The sequence below is a fragment of the Crocuta crocuta genome, unplaced genomic scaffold (genome assembly GCF_008692635.1).
Source record: "Crocuta crocuta isolate KB4526 unplaced genomic scaffold, BGI_CrCroc_1.0 scaffold479, whole genome shotgun sequence".
Lineage (NCBI taxonomy): Eukaryota > Metazoa > Chordata > Mammalia > Carnivora > Hyaenidae > Crocuta > Crocuta crocuta.
This window is the reverse complement of record NW_027531875.1, coordinates 3,505,721-3,523,189: the sequence shown is the minus strand read 5'-3', so window position 1 is coordinate 3,523,189 and position 17,469 is coordinate 3,505,721. Positions and strand designations below refer to the sequence as shown.

At 33.8% G+C, this 17,469-nt stretch overlaps 1 protein-coding gene across 3 annotated transcripts in view; it reads left to right on the top strand.

The window, feature by feature from the left end:
* The window catches only part of CSMD3 (CUB and Sushi multiple domains 3), a 1,194,711-nt gene that overhangs the window by 810,036 nt on the left and 367,206 nt on the right, over nucleotides 1–17,469 (top strand). For all 3 annotated transcript variants that reach the window (XM_077772930.1, XM_077772929.1, XM_077772928.1), the window contains 3 exons: nucleotides 1,883–1,999; nucleotides 8,542–8,757; nucleotides 10,647–10,835. In XM_077772930.1, coding sequence (XP_077629056.1) covers nucleotides 1,883–1,999; nucleotides 8,542–8,757; nucleotides 10,647–10,835 — 522 coding nt within the window. The remainder of the gene's footprint in view (nucleotides 1–1,882; nucleotides 2,000–8,541; nucleotides 8,758–10,646; nucleotides 10,836–17,469) is intronic.

The following is a 17,469-nucleotide window of genomic DNA, read 5'->3' as shown; positions in this document are numbered from 1 at the left end:
TTCAAAAGAATGCTGATGTACAGAAGGGCTTTCCCTCTACAATTTGTAAACACACTGCTTACACACACATGCACAGGAGCACATGTCTGATGTACTGAAAAATATTTCACATCTCTCTTTTCTGTGTTTCATTTACAAATTAATTTAACTCTCTTAATTTTGACTCTCTGTTCACTGAATGTTAGCCTAGCTGCACGAAATGAAGTTCTTTCAAATGATAGGGCATCTTCATTCATCACATTTCATGCACCAAATTTATACCAAGTTTTATTTATTTGTTTGTTTGTTTGTTTATTAATCATTTAGTCCAGCTCTCACAATGGAGAATAAGAGGAAATATAGTGTACTAGGAATAAACTGACATATGTAAAAAAATCTAATAAAATAAACAGTCCTTTGTCAAGAAGTAGAATGCATATGTATTGCAAGGAAAGTAAAAACAGGCTAACTTAGCATGCAAGATACAGTGGAAATCGTATACTTAACTCTTAAATTGAACATAAAAACACAATGGGCCTTTTTTAAAAATTGAAAGGAAATTTGAGAGGTTCAGTAATAATAGTTGCCCATGAAGTCCTGTGCAGGCTGTAAATAGGAGCCTAAGGTAGCAAACCATGCATATTATTGCAATATATTGATAATAAATGGAATTGAAAGCATGGGTTTATTTTGGTTTCAGGGAAGCGATCTATAAGACAACTCCAGGAGAGATACTTGCAAAAGATAGACTCCTGGGAGTAAAAGAAATAAGAAAGGAGAATTGGATATTAGTTTGTATATATATGTAAATGTTACACACACACACACACACACACGCACACAAGTTCAAGCCTGCATGCTTAAATACTTACAGGAATTGCAGACAACTTATTTCTAGTTGGGTCAGTGTAGAATAGTTACCATGTTGCTTCAACTCTTCTCAGAATCATTACTTGGAAGAAATCATGGAAAACCATAAGGCCCAAACTCCCCTTTTGGTTGTTCCAAGGAAGTTAAAAAAGGACCAGAGTAGACGAGGCCATACATTGCATTCACAGCTCTTATTTCCTTTGCCAAGAGATGTCCAAGAGAGCTGGCATCTCCACGTGGAGTAGAATAAGGAGTCAAGACCTTTCTGTTTCTCTTAGAATATATGTTCTTACCTGACTATATCTTTATCATCTTTAATTTTTAGTACTGATAAAATTATCTGGTTAAGCACAACCACTGATGGTTGTTGAATGTGGTAGTAGACATCCTAAACTATGATTTGTTCTAAAAAAAAATCAAATTTGAATTTATTTGACCTGAGTTCATAAACATAATTTATTTTTATTATCTTGAAGTATTTGCTTCAAAGCGCTAGCTTCTCAAGAATTGCAGTTTGTTCACAACACTTCCCAGAGAAAGGCAGATGTACAGAAGCAGCCTTCAAAATTTCTGCAGCTTTGCTCACTGTTTTAAAAAGAACTATATGAAGAATGACAGAGATCCCTTTAGGAATCTAAAAGAAATGATTTTGCATAATTAGCAAGTCATTTTTCTTAAAGCTTAATAAAAGAGGGGCTGCTAAACAATTAATTACTCATGTTTAATTTATGACCAATTTATGCAAATGTTACTTGTAATTAGAAATGTATAAGATAAGTATGTACTTCAAATTCAAATGGAGGAAGATGAGCTGCGTTATCTTGAGGCTAATTCCCAGAAGCTATTACATACCTTTTTCTTCTCCAGGGCCGCATGGATGAAACTATTTCCTAGCATTGGAAGAGGTCTTTTACACACTCCTGTTATTACCGAGAAGTATCTTAAGCAAAGAAAATCAGATTCATTCTATTTCAAGGAGGAGAGATCATCTAACTATGACTGATCATATGACTGTATTTCTTTGTATTTTCAGCATTATGTGGAGGAGATGTTAGAGGGCCTAGTGGAACAATCTTATCACCTGGTTACCCGGAATTTTATCCAAATTCTCTGAATTGTACGTGGACTGTTGATGTAACTCATGGAAAAGGTAATTTACCTCATGCAATGATAATTGGACTATCTTCTGAATTCTCATTGCATCTATTTTTATTTCATTGTCCTTTGTGATGTCGTTTTGCATGAGCAAAAACAGATCAGTACTAAAATATGCTAACACAAAATTCAATTTGAGTAACCGGAGAAGAGGATTATATTTACTTTTCCATAGTATTTTAATACGCTTATGTTTTTACCAGAAGGGTAATGTGAGAGATTTCTATTTTCTTTTGGTATATTAAACTAACGTTATTGGGGATTTTCATATCAACAAAAGCCCAGACAGAATGGCTTTTGTCTCTCCAACGGTGTTAAGAGGTTGATTTCAAAAGTTCCAAAGGGAAGAAGATGTTCTGAAGAGATGAGCCAATTGTAAAACAAAGATGACATCTTTATATACATTGTTTTTAACATATTTATGATTGTTTATAATAATTGCATTCTTCATATGAATTTATAACCATTCCAGAAATACTTGTATATAATTTTTCTGTTAGAACTGCAGATATATCTCACACAGCCGAATGGAAGTATAAAGTTGCACTGTTCATATGATCATTGTTAATAAATGCCTTTTGAAGAAATAAGTGGAAGGTTCTATAGAACTAAATATGGTTCATTCAGGCAGTACAACAAAACTTATAAACTCACAACAGAAGTGATTAAGGCAACACCTTAGTGGGAAAATAGCGATCCTAATATATCAAAACAAAAATGGATTAATATTATTTCCCTAAAGATCTCTATGTGCTAATCTTTTAAAAAGGGTTCATTTATTCATTTTAAAAAACTGCTTTGGAGAAGTAGTTTTTTTCTTTTTAGTTTTGTTGTTAAATTGTTCCTATTGATTTTTACTATTATGCTGTCCTTATTGACTTAACTACAGAAAACCTTAAAAAAAGACAATCTCAGCAATGAAAAGATGCTATTACAATTTTTAAAATTAAAGCTTATATTTAATACATTTGAATTCACTGTGTTCTCACAAGTGAAATTTGCCTTTATTAAAATTATACATCATTTTCTAGCGAGTGAGGATTATATTGGAATTATTGTTATAATGAGATTAAAAATTATTGAGAAAAAAAGTTAAAATGATTATTCTGGTACTGAATAGCAGTAACAAAGTAGAAGACCTTGTAAACTGTGCTTTTTGTTGTTCTCCATAATACAACACTCTTTGCTGGAAGTTACCCAGAGCATCCTATTATTCCAGTGTGCAGTGGATTAATGGAGTTTAAAATCAGCTTCCTTGTATTATACAAGAAAATGGAAGGCTACATACTGCTTGCTATGTAAATAGAGGTTTAATTAACACTTAAGGTTTTGCATCTTCACAGGTTGCAAGTGTTAATTAGATCTGTATTTACATGGCAAGAAATGCAGATTTAGATGCTTTCCTTTAAGAGCAAGCAAAATTTGTTGGAAGTACAATTACTCCAAAGTGTAACCAAAGTTACGTGAAGGATAATCTCTTAAAGTTGCAAGAAATTGTCAAGGTGATACAGTGTAACCTCTCACCCAGTACATCATTTTCTTTCTATAGTGTTCGAGAAAGGCGATGCACTGGCCTGATATTGACACTTGTGTTGATAGGAAACTTTTTCCTTGGGAAAACTTGCTCAGCTTTTGTACAGTTCTAATTGTTTGAAAATTATTCTGCAGCTGTTATCCCTGTTCTGCCCTCTGGAGTTAGACAAATCAAACCAAACAAACAAACACAACAATCTCATCCTTTCTCCACCCTCACTGCAATACACCAAGTCACTCCTCTGTGTCCCTGATGCTTTTCATGACTGCTGCTCCCAGTCCCTTACCCCAGGGTTTTCTTCCCAGACCTCAGTTCCTTTAATTCTTTATCACAAGATATTTTCATTCTAATCACCATTATAACCACTATTCTCTGGATGTGTTCCAGTTTATTGATATCCAAGGATATCAACATCCTTCCAAAATATGTTTTTCCAGAAGAAAACACAGTATGGCATTATTTAACTCCAAAAATGTTTTCCACTAATGAAGCCTGTACCTATTTGCTTTTATTAACTTTTTTGCTGTTACATCAGGGTACTCATTTAAAGTTCAAATCCTAAAATTGTATATTTGTACAGCTGATTTTTTTTTATCTTCAGTATAAGACTTTTTTTTTAAGAGTTGATTTAATCAAGGATCAGTAGAACCTTGCAAACACCTATGAAGTAGTGTAGGTATTGCTCCTATTTTATAGACAAGAATCTGAAGTCACTAGACTAGGTTATTTATTATCCATTCGAAGCCAAGGTGCTTGTGAAGATTGGCCAAACATGTGAGTATACAATCTATGACTAAAAGTCAAGTGCTCTTTTTTTCTGAAAGCATATTACCTCTCTACCTATGTTTATATATTTCATTGTCACTTATATGTCTTCATCACCACTTCCCATAATCCTGCTTTTTGTTTGTTTTTGTTTGTTTGTTTGTTTTGCTTATATCTCTTCTACTTGCTTAACTTTGAAAGGACTCTTTAACATTTATCCCAGTTCAGTAGCTCTAGTGGAGGGCAGTTTAGGCTTTTATGTTTACCCATCTTATATTTTATCATCTTAGTCTTTATCCACAGTTCTTGTGAGATCATTTTGAAACAATTTACATTTTATTTAAATCTACAGCCAGAATTTTCTTAAATAATCATGATCATCAAGACTTTAGGGGCTTATAAAAATCTTACTAGAACAGATCTAAGTATCTAAATATTTAAGATATAAGAAACATCAAATACATGATCAGTAACCCCTTTACCACTTACCATTAAGTCCAGGTGTTTAAATACATACAGTTGTTTCAAATTCAGTTAACTATAGTATCATTGAGCTTATATTGCTCCTTATTTACAATGATATCATAGAGATTTTCCTTAAACATATTTCAGAAATCAAGATGTTAATTAGGTATTCTAGGGGTGCCTTGGTGGCTCAGCTGGTTAAGTATCCAACTTCAGCTCAGGTCATGATCTTATGGCTCTTGGGTGTGAGCCCCACATTGGGCTCTGTGCTGACAGTTCAGAGCCTGGAGCCTGCTTCATATTCTGTGTCTCCCTCTCTCTGTCCCTCCCCTTTCACATTATGTCTGTCTGTCTGTCTGTCTGTCTCTCTCTCTCTCTCTCAGAAAATAAATAAATAAACATTAATTATGTGTTCTAGTCCAGTAGAGATCTGAGGTGGGGCTGGTGGAGGATTATATTCAAAACAAAACAAAACAAACAAAACAAAAAACCTTGGGCTTTTACAGGTGGATTTGTCATTAGATAAAGCACAGTCTCATCCAATCCTATACATGTAAAGATCAGAACAAAGACACCCATGAGTCCACATGGTACCTTCAATGTCATGGTTAGTGGTATAACTATAAATGAAATCTAAATATTCATGATATTTTGACTTTAAGTCCAAGTTCTTTCCCATAAGCCTGTAACAGTAATTGCCTTCATAGGGCTTCTTGAATGATCACTTTTATGTGAAGATACCATGATGTTGAAACCACTGACTTTTCCTCACTACTCTTCAAATACCCACTGTCCTATTCAGATTGTGTGTCCTTACCTATCTGCCCCTTCTTCCCCAAATGTCTATCCTGGAGCTGCTCCTCTACAAAATCCTGCTCATCTCTGAGACTCATTGCCTCTGAGACCTATACTGAGCCCTTTGACAAGTGGGTTACTTCTGTTTCTAGGCTCTTGTACTGACTTGTATTGATCACTTTCATAGCACTTAGCAGAATGTCTGAACTTTTGGTTGAGGTATTCTTTCCCTAAGATAGACCAGGAGTTACTTACAGTCTTCTAAATCTTTATATTTGGTAATACCTACAGTATAGTAGTCTCTTAGTACTATTTTGTCACTTGGATTCATTGACCATTAGCAGAATTTTGAAGGTCTTACATCATTGTGAAGTAGTGGAAATAGCTTTATTGTTTAAACCATAATCTGACAAACAAATTTCCATTGATACAGATTTAATATACTTTCTGGTTAGGACTGAATGACATAAAAAAAATCAACTCTCATGTTGAACAACAACAATAGCTAACTAACATCTACTGAGCCCTTCTTCTGTGCAATGCACTGTGTCAAGTCATTCCCATGTATCATCTCATTTATACTTAAAGTCAACCCTAGGACACCATTTTACAAATGAAGAAAGTAAGTCTTAGAAGAGCAATGTTATACTCAAAAGTGGGCTTCTTAGCACCATCATCTAACAAAATGTTTAACTTTCCCACATACTAACTTAGTGCATATGAGAGTAAACACATTTTTCTAAAATATATGTTATGTTTATAAACATTTTTCTTGTCATTTGTCCATCTACTTTCCAATTCTCTAGCTAGTTTTTCTTAGCTTTATTCTGTAATAAATGTCAAACTGACATATCTGAATTTCCACTTTTATTTTATAAATATAGATGACAGTTCATCTAGATGGTTAAGCATTGTCTCCTTGCCATACCTACACACATCATTTTTATTTGCATCTGGCTAGGGTCAATTACCACTTTTATACTGAAGAATGTTTGAATGACTGACTCAATTTCTGGACTCCTTCTAAAAGGGCTCTTATATTCCTACTCATTGTGGAGAGGAAAAAAAACCTTACTTTTTTTTTTAAAGTTTGAAAAATAATATTGGTACACATTTCAAATCTTTTCCAAATCTAAATCACTGGTCCATTATATAATAATAACCTTGTCTTATAATTGCTTATGTTTACAGTGAATTTGGTCTCATTTTATATTCTTTTTGTTTTTTTGTTTTTTTTTTAAAGCAATGAAGAGTTGGGGTGCCTGGGTGGCTCAGTCGGTTAAGCGTCCGACTTCAGCTCAGGTCATGTTCTATGGTTTGTGAATTCGAGCCCCATGTTGGGCTCTGTGCTGGCAGCTCAGGGCCTGGAGCCTCCTTCAGATTCTATGTCTCCCCTTCTCTCTGCCCCTCTCTTGCTCATGCTCTGTCTCTCTCTGTCTCTCAAAAATAAATAAATATGTTAAAAAATTAATAAATAAAAATAAAGTATTGAATAGTAGAAGAATATCCAGCATTTTGAACTGAAATGTCAATGAATAATATTGAAGTTACTTATACCCTGGGCTTTTAGATTTGTTTAATACATATTTTGATGATTTTTTTTTTGGTTAAGTTAAAAAAAAGTATATCAAGGAAAAGATGAATGTGGTGGTCATCCTTTATTTCACACAGTACCTTACCCTCAATGTGAGAGGTTTGTGTGCGTGTGTGTATAACTGTTAGTCTTTAACGTCTGTTTTAGACAACATCATTAAAAATTCACATAAGAGCATAATACAATGCCACACCATACTCACCAGAATGGAACAAATGAAGAAAAAAAAAATCAAGTATTGACAAACATACAAAGCAACCAGATTTGGCAATGGAAATGTAAATTGGCACAGCTACTTTTTATAGCAGTTTCTATTAGAGCTACTGTTGATGACTCAGTAATGGAGCATGACCCAGGAAATACTCCCAGCTATTTCCCCAACTGAAATATATATTCTTCAAAAGACATACTTGAATACTCACAACATCATCTGCATTCATACTAAAACACAAAGTACCTAAACGACCATCAAATGTTGAACAGATAAATGAATATGGTGTATTCACAAATTTAAATGCTATACTATACATTACTGAAAATAAATAACTCACAACCACATGCAAAAATAGAGATGGATCTCACATACCTCATGTTGAGTAAAGCTCACACCTAGAAGAGTATATGTTACATGAATCCATTATATAAACTACAAAACATTTATATAAGGCAGCAAAATTAGCCTATGCGACTAGAAGTTGAGTGAGTGGTTACTTTTGGCAAAGTGAAATGATAGAAAAGTTTTCACAAAAGCGGCTCTACTGTTGGTAATGTTGTGCCTATTGATTCTGGTTCTATTTGCAAAAATGAGTTTAGTTTGTGAAATTTCAGGGATCTGAACAATTATATATGTAATTTTCAGTTTATTATATACACAGATTGAAGGGTATGAAAAATAGCCATTATATTCATTTAACAAAGAGTTTCTCCCTAGGCCTACTGTATCTTTCTCTTCTGGAGTTAAGCATCTTCGGAAGTTGTGTGTTATATTACTAAGCACTGTGTTTTGTGTTGTTTGAGGACATTGCAGGAGGATTGAAGGATGCATGTAAAATATTTGCCAGAAAGCTGCACTTCTATTATAAATAAAGCATATGAATTTTCCTTGAAATTTTCAGAAAACTCAGGTGATTTCTTATCAGGCATTGATTTTTAAACTTTATTTGCAAGCAGTTACCAAAACATGACTCACTATGTGTCTTACTTATAAGGAAGCTAAATGAAAAAAAAACAAATATTTAATTAGGTGATACACTTGGATTATTTTATAGCAGTGCTTTTCATTTTCAGAGAATTTAATTACAAGGCAAGTCTTGATTTAGTTTGGTAACTTTCTGTGTTTTCCTGATATACTTTGTGAGTCTAATTTTCCTCTTTTTCTTCATAGGTGTGCAGTTCAATTTCCACACCTTCCATCTGGAAGACCATCACGACTATTTACTGATTACAGAGAATGGTAGTTTTACCCAACCACTGGCACGCCTTACTGGTTCAGAACTTCCTTCAACAATCAATGCTGGTCTCTATGGAAATTTTAGAGCTCAATTGCGCTTCATTTCAGATTTTTCAATATCATATGAAGGATTCAATATTACATTCTCTGGTAAGAAAATAAACAAATTAAAAAAGTTTTTGTAACAAAGTCTGTTTATTAAAGTAAGAGCATAATTTAGGTCTGACAAGACAGAGAGGGAAAAATAACAGATAAGATGGGGAAAAAAACCAAATCTCTGTCAATATATTTTAAGGCAAATTTGAAATATCTTGAAGATTGTCTATAGTAGTACATTAAAGGGAACCTTTAAACAATAGCAAAAAAATGAATTGCTAGAAACTGTACATTTAAAAAAATTTTTTTTAATGTTTTATTTATTTCTTAGAGAGAGAGAGAATGTCAGCAGGGGAGGGTCAGAGAGAGAAAGAGACACAGAATCTGAAACAGGCTCCAGGCTCTGAGCTAGCTGTCAGCACAGAGCCTGATGCGAGGCTTGAACCCACAAACCATGAGATCATGACCAGGGCCAAAGTCGGACGCTTAACTGACTGAGCCACCCAGGGGGCCCTACTCTAAGTATGTTAATTACATTTCTTTAACTTGCATTCCTACAGAATTCTAACAGAGGACAAAAGTAGCTAAAATGCTTAGTGAACTTAAAATGGAAATCCAAATATATATTTTGATTAGACTCAAATGACTATAAATTAAACCAGTGATATTCTATTTTTTGTGTGTCTTACAAAAGGCATGGTTTACAGGCCAAGATTAAGATAAACTTAATTTAGTGATTTGGAAATAGATGATCTAGAAAAAATTAATGTGGTTATCCCTCTATTCTAGAATAACTTCATCTAGAGACAACATTATAATTTGGAATCCAGGAAAAAAAATTTATACAACCAAAGTGAATAAAAAGGTTTTGTATCAGTTAGAGTTCTACTTTCTAGTGAATGGAATAATGAGGCAAGTAGTTATTTCTTAATACAGAGACATATTAATAGGTAAACCTTATTTCCATTTGCTAAAATTAAAATTATAATATTATAATTATATTTATTTATTACATAATTTATGTATATAGAAGCACAGAAATGCTAACCTTGTTTTCAGTTCTTACTGTATTATTTGCATGGATATACTGCTAAAATAATTAAGGTATTCTATGGTGACTAGTCTATGAACATAATCAATTTTTACCTAGAATGTTAAAAGTATATCCAAATACATTTTTAAACAATAAAATAGTAGCTCAACAACATGGAATAATCTTTTTGGCTCTTCATTCAAATTACAAGGTAAGGGCATGGCTCTGGGAATATTTTTAGATAAGCTGCTTCTTCTTAGGATGGTATTTAATTATATTGTTGTTTAATCAACTCTGTTATACCTTGAAGAATGTTCAGCTGTTCATTTTCATGATGTTTATTCATTGCTTGAGGAAATTTCTTATATAAATCTATAATGTAACAATCTTCAGTGTGTGGGCACTTCAGTCTTACATAAACCATTGCCTTTTGAAGTCCTGTGTTCCTCAGAATATGGATTAATAGAACTCCTTGTACAGGAGAGGAACAAGAGCCTTTGTCATTTAGATTAAAACCATTAAGTAAAATGCATTTCAAAAGTGCAAATGATTTCATCCAAAATATTATTTTGTGTTTGAAAATAGGCATCACTTATGCTATTATTATAAGTCAAACTCAGTGAAATGGAAATGTTTCTAATGCAGAAAAAAGAATACGAGATAAATAGCTACATTTCAATTTATCACCCAGAAGGTGACATTTTCTCATTTATATTGAATTTCACGGATAAAAGTATTCATTAAGTTATTAGGTCTTTCACAAAAGAAGAAAAGTATTTGCGTCATTAGCTTGTTTCACTTATTAAATGTCTGACTAAGCCCACGAGCATCCAGTTTGCAAACAATAGCAATGTATCCTTAAAAGTGAATACTATCATTTTCTTTGTCCTTCTCTGCATCTAATTTACAGAATATAACCTTGAACCTTGTGAAGACCCCGGAATTCCTCAATATGGTAACCGAGTTGGGTTCAACTTTGGGGTTGGTGACACTTTGACCTTCTCATGCTCATCAGGTTACCGACTGGAAGGGACGTCAGAGATCATCTGTCTTGGTGGTGGCCGACGAGTGTGGAGTGCACCTCTGCCAAGGTGTGTGGGTACGTGGTCAGCTGCTTTCATTTGCTTGTATGTGTAGTCACTGTCCATGGAGTTGCATGGTTACACACCCTTCGTTCTTTTATAATCTGTTGAATTTCTTCATTTATTTCATATCAGTTATTTCTATTTTTTTCCACTTGGCAATCTGGTGTACCTCAAGTACCTTCTCAACTGCTCCATTTAAGCAACTATGCCTCTAAATCTGTTTTCAGATGATGGGGAAAAGGAATCAATAGATACATAAATAGATGACTGCTAGATAGCTAATAGAAGATATTAGATGATAGATGATCATATTTTGAGAACTTACAGAAAATTTCTTTCTTATATTCTGTTGAGAGATGATTTCCCATTACTTATAACTAAACTTTGGGCAATATTTTATAACTATGGATTCAAATTTGTGAAAGATAATCATGAAAGAAAATGTGTCAAATAAATAAGAGATAATTTAAGGGCTGTCGAGGAATGTATTGACTCAGTGTGTGCAATCTATATAATTAATCTATTATGATAAATGGATTAAGTTAGCAATTCATTTTATATTGTGAAATGAAGAATAACACTACTTATATTATTGCAGTTTGTAGCCACCACCCCAAACTTTGAAAATTAATGTTTTAACTGATAAAAAAAAAAAAAAGATTTTCCATAGGGAAAATTAAGGACTTTTTAAAAATGTTTTATTTATTTTTGAGACAGAGACAAAGCATGAGCAGGGGAGGGGCAGAGAGAGAGGGAGACACAGAATCTAAAGCAGGCTCCAGGCTCTTAGCTGTCAGCACAGAGCCTGATACAGGGCTCAAACCCACAAACTGTGAGATCATGACCTGAGCCAAAGTTAGATGCTCAACTAACTGACTGACCCAGGCACCCCAGAAGGACTTTTCATTAAGACTTAAGTTATTTCCTATTTAAAGTAGGAAAGAAAGAGGCAAAAGTATCTTCAGGTCATTTGCCATTCTGTGGTTGTCAGTACTTGTTTTTTATGACAGAACTAGATACAAATGTCATTTATAATTATTTTATAAAGCAGTTAAAACTCTCTAAAGCATTTAAGTTGAATTTGCTTTAATTGTAAATTAATTGTAGGTCATAGATCTGTGTAAGTTATAATATACTATAATGTCAGGTAAATTGTTAGAGTTTTGATCTGTGGTTCAAGACCTTGTCTTTTCTATGGAAGCAAAATGTCCCAAAGATGAAAATGAGAATGAGCAAGATGCCCTCTATGACTTACTCAATATATTATCTAGTGTACAAAAGGTGGGAGTTCTTTGGATCCCCAAATCGAGTAAGAGAAATATGATCTTCCAGGTTAATGTGAGTCTGAAGCCTTTTACAGTGATGAGATTGTTTTCACAGCCTCTGTGGGTTATATAACAGACAAGTTGATATATAACAGATGAATTTTTTTTTTTAATCCTAGGCTTTTATAGAAATAGCACAAGCAGTCACAGAGGCTTGAAGTTGGGAGGTGATGAGCACACTCTCAAAGCATCTTTTCCAGAGAGCTATGTAGCGTGCAGTCTTTCTGGGTTTTTGTTTTGTTTTGTTTTTTTGTTATCTTTTCCTGCTATTGCTGGATTTGGAATTCCCCTCCTTACTTGAATCTCCTCCATTTCCATTTCTTTTTTCTGGTGTGTATATTTTCAAAGGGCAGTTAATGAGAACCATGGGAATAATTCAAGTGAGTTTGTGGGTTTAGATGGTTGTCATTTGATATTGGGTTTTTTTTTTCTTTTTCTTTTTCTTCTCTTTTTTAGTAAAAGGCAAAAGATTTATCTGGGTTAATTCACTCCTCTAAACGTCAATATTTTTATCATCTGTAAAATAGTTACAAAAGTGGTACCTGGTTCATTGTTATGAGTTAGTTATGAGGATTGGAAGAGATTAACCATGCCATCAGACACCTAATATAATCCCTGGAATATAGGAAGGATTCAGAATTAAGATGTTATCATAACTCTTACTATATTGAGTATACTCTTGTATCTATCTAGCCCATCAATCTAGTTTATAAAACCAACTGTAGTAGGGAGTTAATCCCATTTTATAAAACACTAACATCTATGAGGGTCTATTAGTCTCTTTCATATATAGTTATCTCATTTAATCCTTGCTCTAATCCTGTTATTATTATCCTCCCTCCCACTACCATTTTTCATCAGAATGATCTTACGCTTAGAACTTTTAAATAACTCGCCCAAGAGCATCAAGTTTGTAAGTGGCAGATGTAAGGATTTGTATGAAGTTTTTCATATTCTAAAACCCAGCTTTTTCTCACTAGATGGTTTTATCTAGGCAAAGGCGAATCTTGAAGGACTCCATAAAGAGTCTAAGTCAGAGTTAATTAATATTTTCTCTCAAAGTACCAAATATATACCAGGCTGTTACACTAGTTAAGAAATTGTTTGCATGTACATTTTTTTAAGGTTGAGCTCATATTTACAGTAAGTTATTTAATAAATAAATGGATTTTTGAAAATCTAACTTTGCAAAAAAATAACTTTAAGTTAGTTTTTATTTTATTAAAGTATTTCTTGGAGACTAGGTTTATTCGTGCCTAAATCTTTTTTTTTTAATTTTTTTAATGTTTTATTTATTTCTGAGAGAGAGAGACAGACAGACAGACAGACAGACAACATGAGCAGGGGAGGGTCAGAGAGAGAGAGAGGGAGATACAGAATCTGTAACAGTGCCTAAATCTTTAATGGGAAAGATGAAATAAAATCACCCTGTGGACAAATTTAGAAAGCAAATTATTGCCATGGGAATTTCCCCCCCATTTTCAAATTAGCTGTGCTTGCTTTTAAGCTTATTGACATTTACTGTTAAACCTATTGACTCTAATAAATTCCATTGTAGGTATTCATTTAAGTTACAAAATGGGGAGAAATGTTCCTTCAAATAAAATGACTTTTAAAAATTTTACTTCTCCAGTTTTCTTTGAACTTTTCTTCATTACTATGCTTTAAAACAAATGTGTTTCTTTTTGTATTTCTGGTTCCATATACGCATATGTATACATTTCTTATTTTGTTATCTTTTCAAAGTTCACAGTCTTTAGTCACATAAAATACAAATTATTTGTAAGATTCTATGAACAGACCCAATTCTAGCAATGCTAATTTATTTGGACAGTTTTTATTTCTTTTTAGATTTTTTGTACTTTTCACTTTGTTTATCTCTCATGCCAATTCTCTAGTCCATCCTTGCTTAAAAGCCATTGTTTAGTCCTTACATTATCAACTTCATAGAAAGCTTACATTATAGATAGTGGCCAAATTGTAAATATATTGTATTCCAGAACTTTGCTTCTGTTTCAGTTTTTTGGAATCTAGATGGTCTTTCCCAGTACAAGGTTGCAAATGATGGATACTTTCCCAGAACAAACCATAGATAAGGTTTTAAATGTTATGTCAAGTGTAAAGCTAATAGTAACATTTACTAAAATTATATATATATATAATTTTATATTTTTATATATATTTTATATATACATATATATACATATATACTTCTTACATAAGTTATAAGAAGGGGTCTGACTCTTTGGACAGTAAAGCATCTGATATTCAGAACTGATTACAGAAACTTTGTATATGTTTAATTTTGACTCTTTGTTTAGTAGTTTTTTTAAAATTTTTTTTAACACATTCATTTTTGAGAGAGAGATAGAGTGTGAGCGGGGGAGGGGCAGACACACACACACACACACACACACACACACACACACACAGAATCTGAAGCAGGCTCCAGGCTCTGAGTTGTCAGCACAAATCCCGACCCAGGGCACGAACCCACAAGCGGTGAGATCAGGATCTGAGCCAAAGTCAGAAGCTTCACCGCTTAACTGACTGAACCACCCAGGAGTCCTTCTTTGTTTAGTATGTTAATTGGTTGGTGTCTTTCAGTTTCTATTGGTAGAGCTTGGTAAAAATTACCTTAATTCTGGATGTTAGACAAGTAATAAATAACATTTTCACTTAAATAGATTTCTGTGTAGCCTCTGCACTTATGTTTTAAGGTAATGTTTTAACAAATCACTAAAATACAGTACACCATAATATGGTCTTCACAGTCTATAAAGGATTATATCATGTTGTGTCTCATTCCAAAAATCCATCAATGCCATGAAAATAGATTTAGTGTAACTTTTATCAGTGAAGATACAATGGCTTTAAAAAAACACAAACTTAGGGTCAGAGCCATGACTGTCAGAGTGTTGTGAGTACAGGCTGGTGCTCCATTCAGAGTAGCACACCACTCTCCTTGACTGGAGGTTTCAATACAGTTGGGAGGAATCTGGTCTTAATTATAAGGGATACATGGCTCTGGAGAACTCGTTACACTGTCTTCTATTTTATTTAACTTTTTTTGTTTTATTTATTTTTGAGACAGAGAGAGACAGAGCACCAGTGGGGAAGGGGCAGAGAGAGAGGGAGACAGAATCTAAAGCAGGCTTCAGGCTCTGAGCTGTCAGCACAGAACCCGATGCGGGACTTGAACCCACCAACAGTGAGATCATGACCTGAACCGAAGCCTGACACTTAACCGACTGAGCCACCCAGGCACTCCCATTGTTTTCTGTTCTAATCAGAGGAAACTTCTTTGACCAAGACCTGTTTATCAGCGATTACTTACGTGCAGGGGAATTTGTAGAGGCAAGAGAAGAATCTTGATAGAAATTGAAAGCATTAAAGCACAGAAGCAGGGATTTTTCTCCGCTAGAAGTGGTCTCCATTACAAGCACATAATATTTATACTCCAGCCTTTCCTAAGCTGTGTGACCTTTGGGAAGTTGTTCAAATCTCTTTCCTGCCAAGTTTTCTCAAATGTAAAATGCAGAGGAGCATGCCCATGGTGCATGATAGCATATAGCTAAATAACCTAATGCACTGTTCAACACACGACCCTTGCTCAACAAACCTGTTTTTCTTTCACCTGCAACTCTCTCCATCAATGGGTTTTCAGTTCCTCTAAGGACCATGATGACTAATAGTTGTGAGGTTGATTTTTATGAACCAGCAGAAGAGGAAAGAGAAGAAAAGGAGATGAAAAGTTTTAATGTCCTATCAGAAGTTAGGTATTTCACACATATAATCTTATTTTCTAGTGAATGATCAAGATGGAATTTTTATCTTACAGACAAATGTGTGCCCATAACTATGTTTATACTTTGGAAGAGATAAAAATAATCAGCAGGTAAGATGATATTTCAGTGAAGATATTTTATATTTAGGTGATTATCCTGGAGAACTGTGTTTCTATGGTAATGGATAATCTGTTCATCTTTTTTTTTTTTTTTTTTTCTAGGAGAGAGACAGATACAGCGTGAGCAGGGGAGGGTCAGAGAGAGAGGGAGACGCAGACTCTGAAACAGGCTCCAGGCTCTGAGCTGGCAGTCAGCACAGAGCCTGACGCGGGGCTCGAACCCACGAACCGCGAGATCATGACCTAAGCGAAAGTCGGTCGCTTAACCGACTAAGCCACCCAGGCGCCCCAATCTGTTCATCTTTTTAAGTGACAACCAAATATCCAAAAGCAAAAAAATAAAAATAAAAAGTATAAGAGAATGGATTACTTTGAAAATAAGAACCACTGCTCTGTTTTGGGTCAAGAAATTAGTCCCTAATTTCCTTTTCTAAAGTTCTCATTACAAAAAAGCAAGGGAATTTCCATTATCATCTTTCTAAATCAAGAAAAAACTTGCATATATCCTCATTCAGCCTCCAAGTATACCAGAAATCATGCCAGGTCATGTTGCAAATAAACAAGGAGTTAATGAAAGACCGTATTGTTTTGGAAAGTAGATTAGCAAGTTCAGTATTAAAAATGACTTGTCTTTAGGCAGGAGTCCACACATTTTAAAAAGCCAATGCATTTTGAAATCGTTTTAAAAACATTAATTCATTCATCCTCACAGTCCCCCCATTTAACACATCTACTTCTATTTCTAATTTTATGTGTCATTGACTATTTTTTATCTGACCTTGGACAAGTAACAACATGTTTCTTTAATCATAAGTCAAATGAGAAAAATGGTAACTCTGTATTACATATCTACTCATTTTTCTCACTTTTCTGACTTTTTAGATGATATATTCTGATTGTCATTTGTTGGTTTTAAAATGAATGTTAACAATAGTGGAAACAGGGTACAGTGTGTATGGGAACTCTGTACTATCTCTGTAACATCTCTATAAGTCTAGAAATATTTTGACATTAAAAAATTATTAAAAATTAGGGAATTTTGGGTGGCTCAGTCGGCTGAGCATCTGACTCTTGATTTCAGCTTGAGTTATGATCCCAGGGTTGTGGGATCGAGCCCCACATCAGACTTTGTGCTGAGTATGGAGCCTGCTTTGGATTCTTTCCCTTTACCTCTGCCCCTTTCCCCCATTCTCTCACTGTCTCTCNCATATATGTGTATATATATATGTGTATATATATATGTGTATATATATGAGTATATATATATGAGTGTATATATATATGAGTGTATATATATGAGTATATATATATGTAATAAGTATATATATAAGTAATAAGTATATATATATGTGTGTATATATATATATATATGAGTAAAATACATTTGAAGAGGTAGTTTATCTGAACAAATTCTGT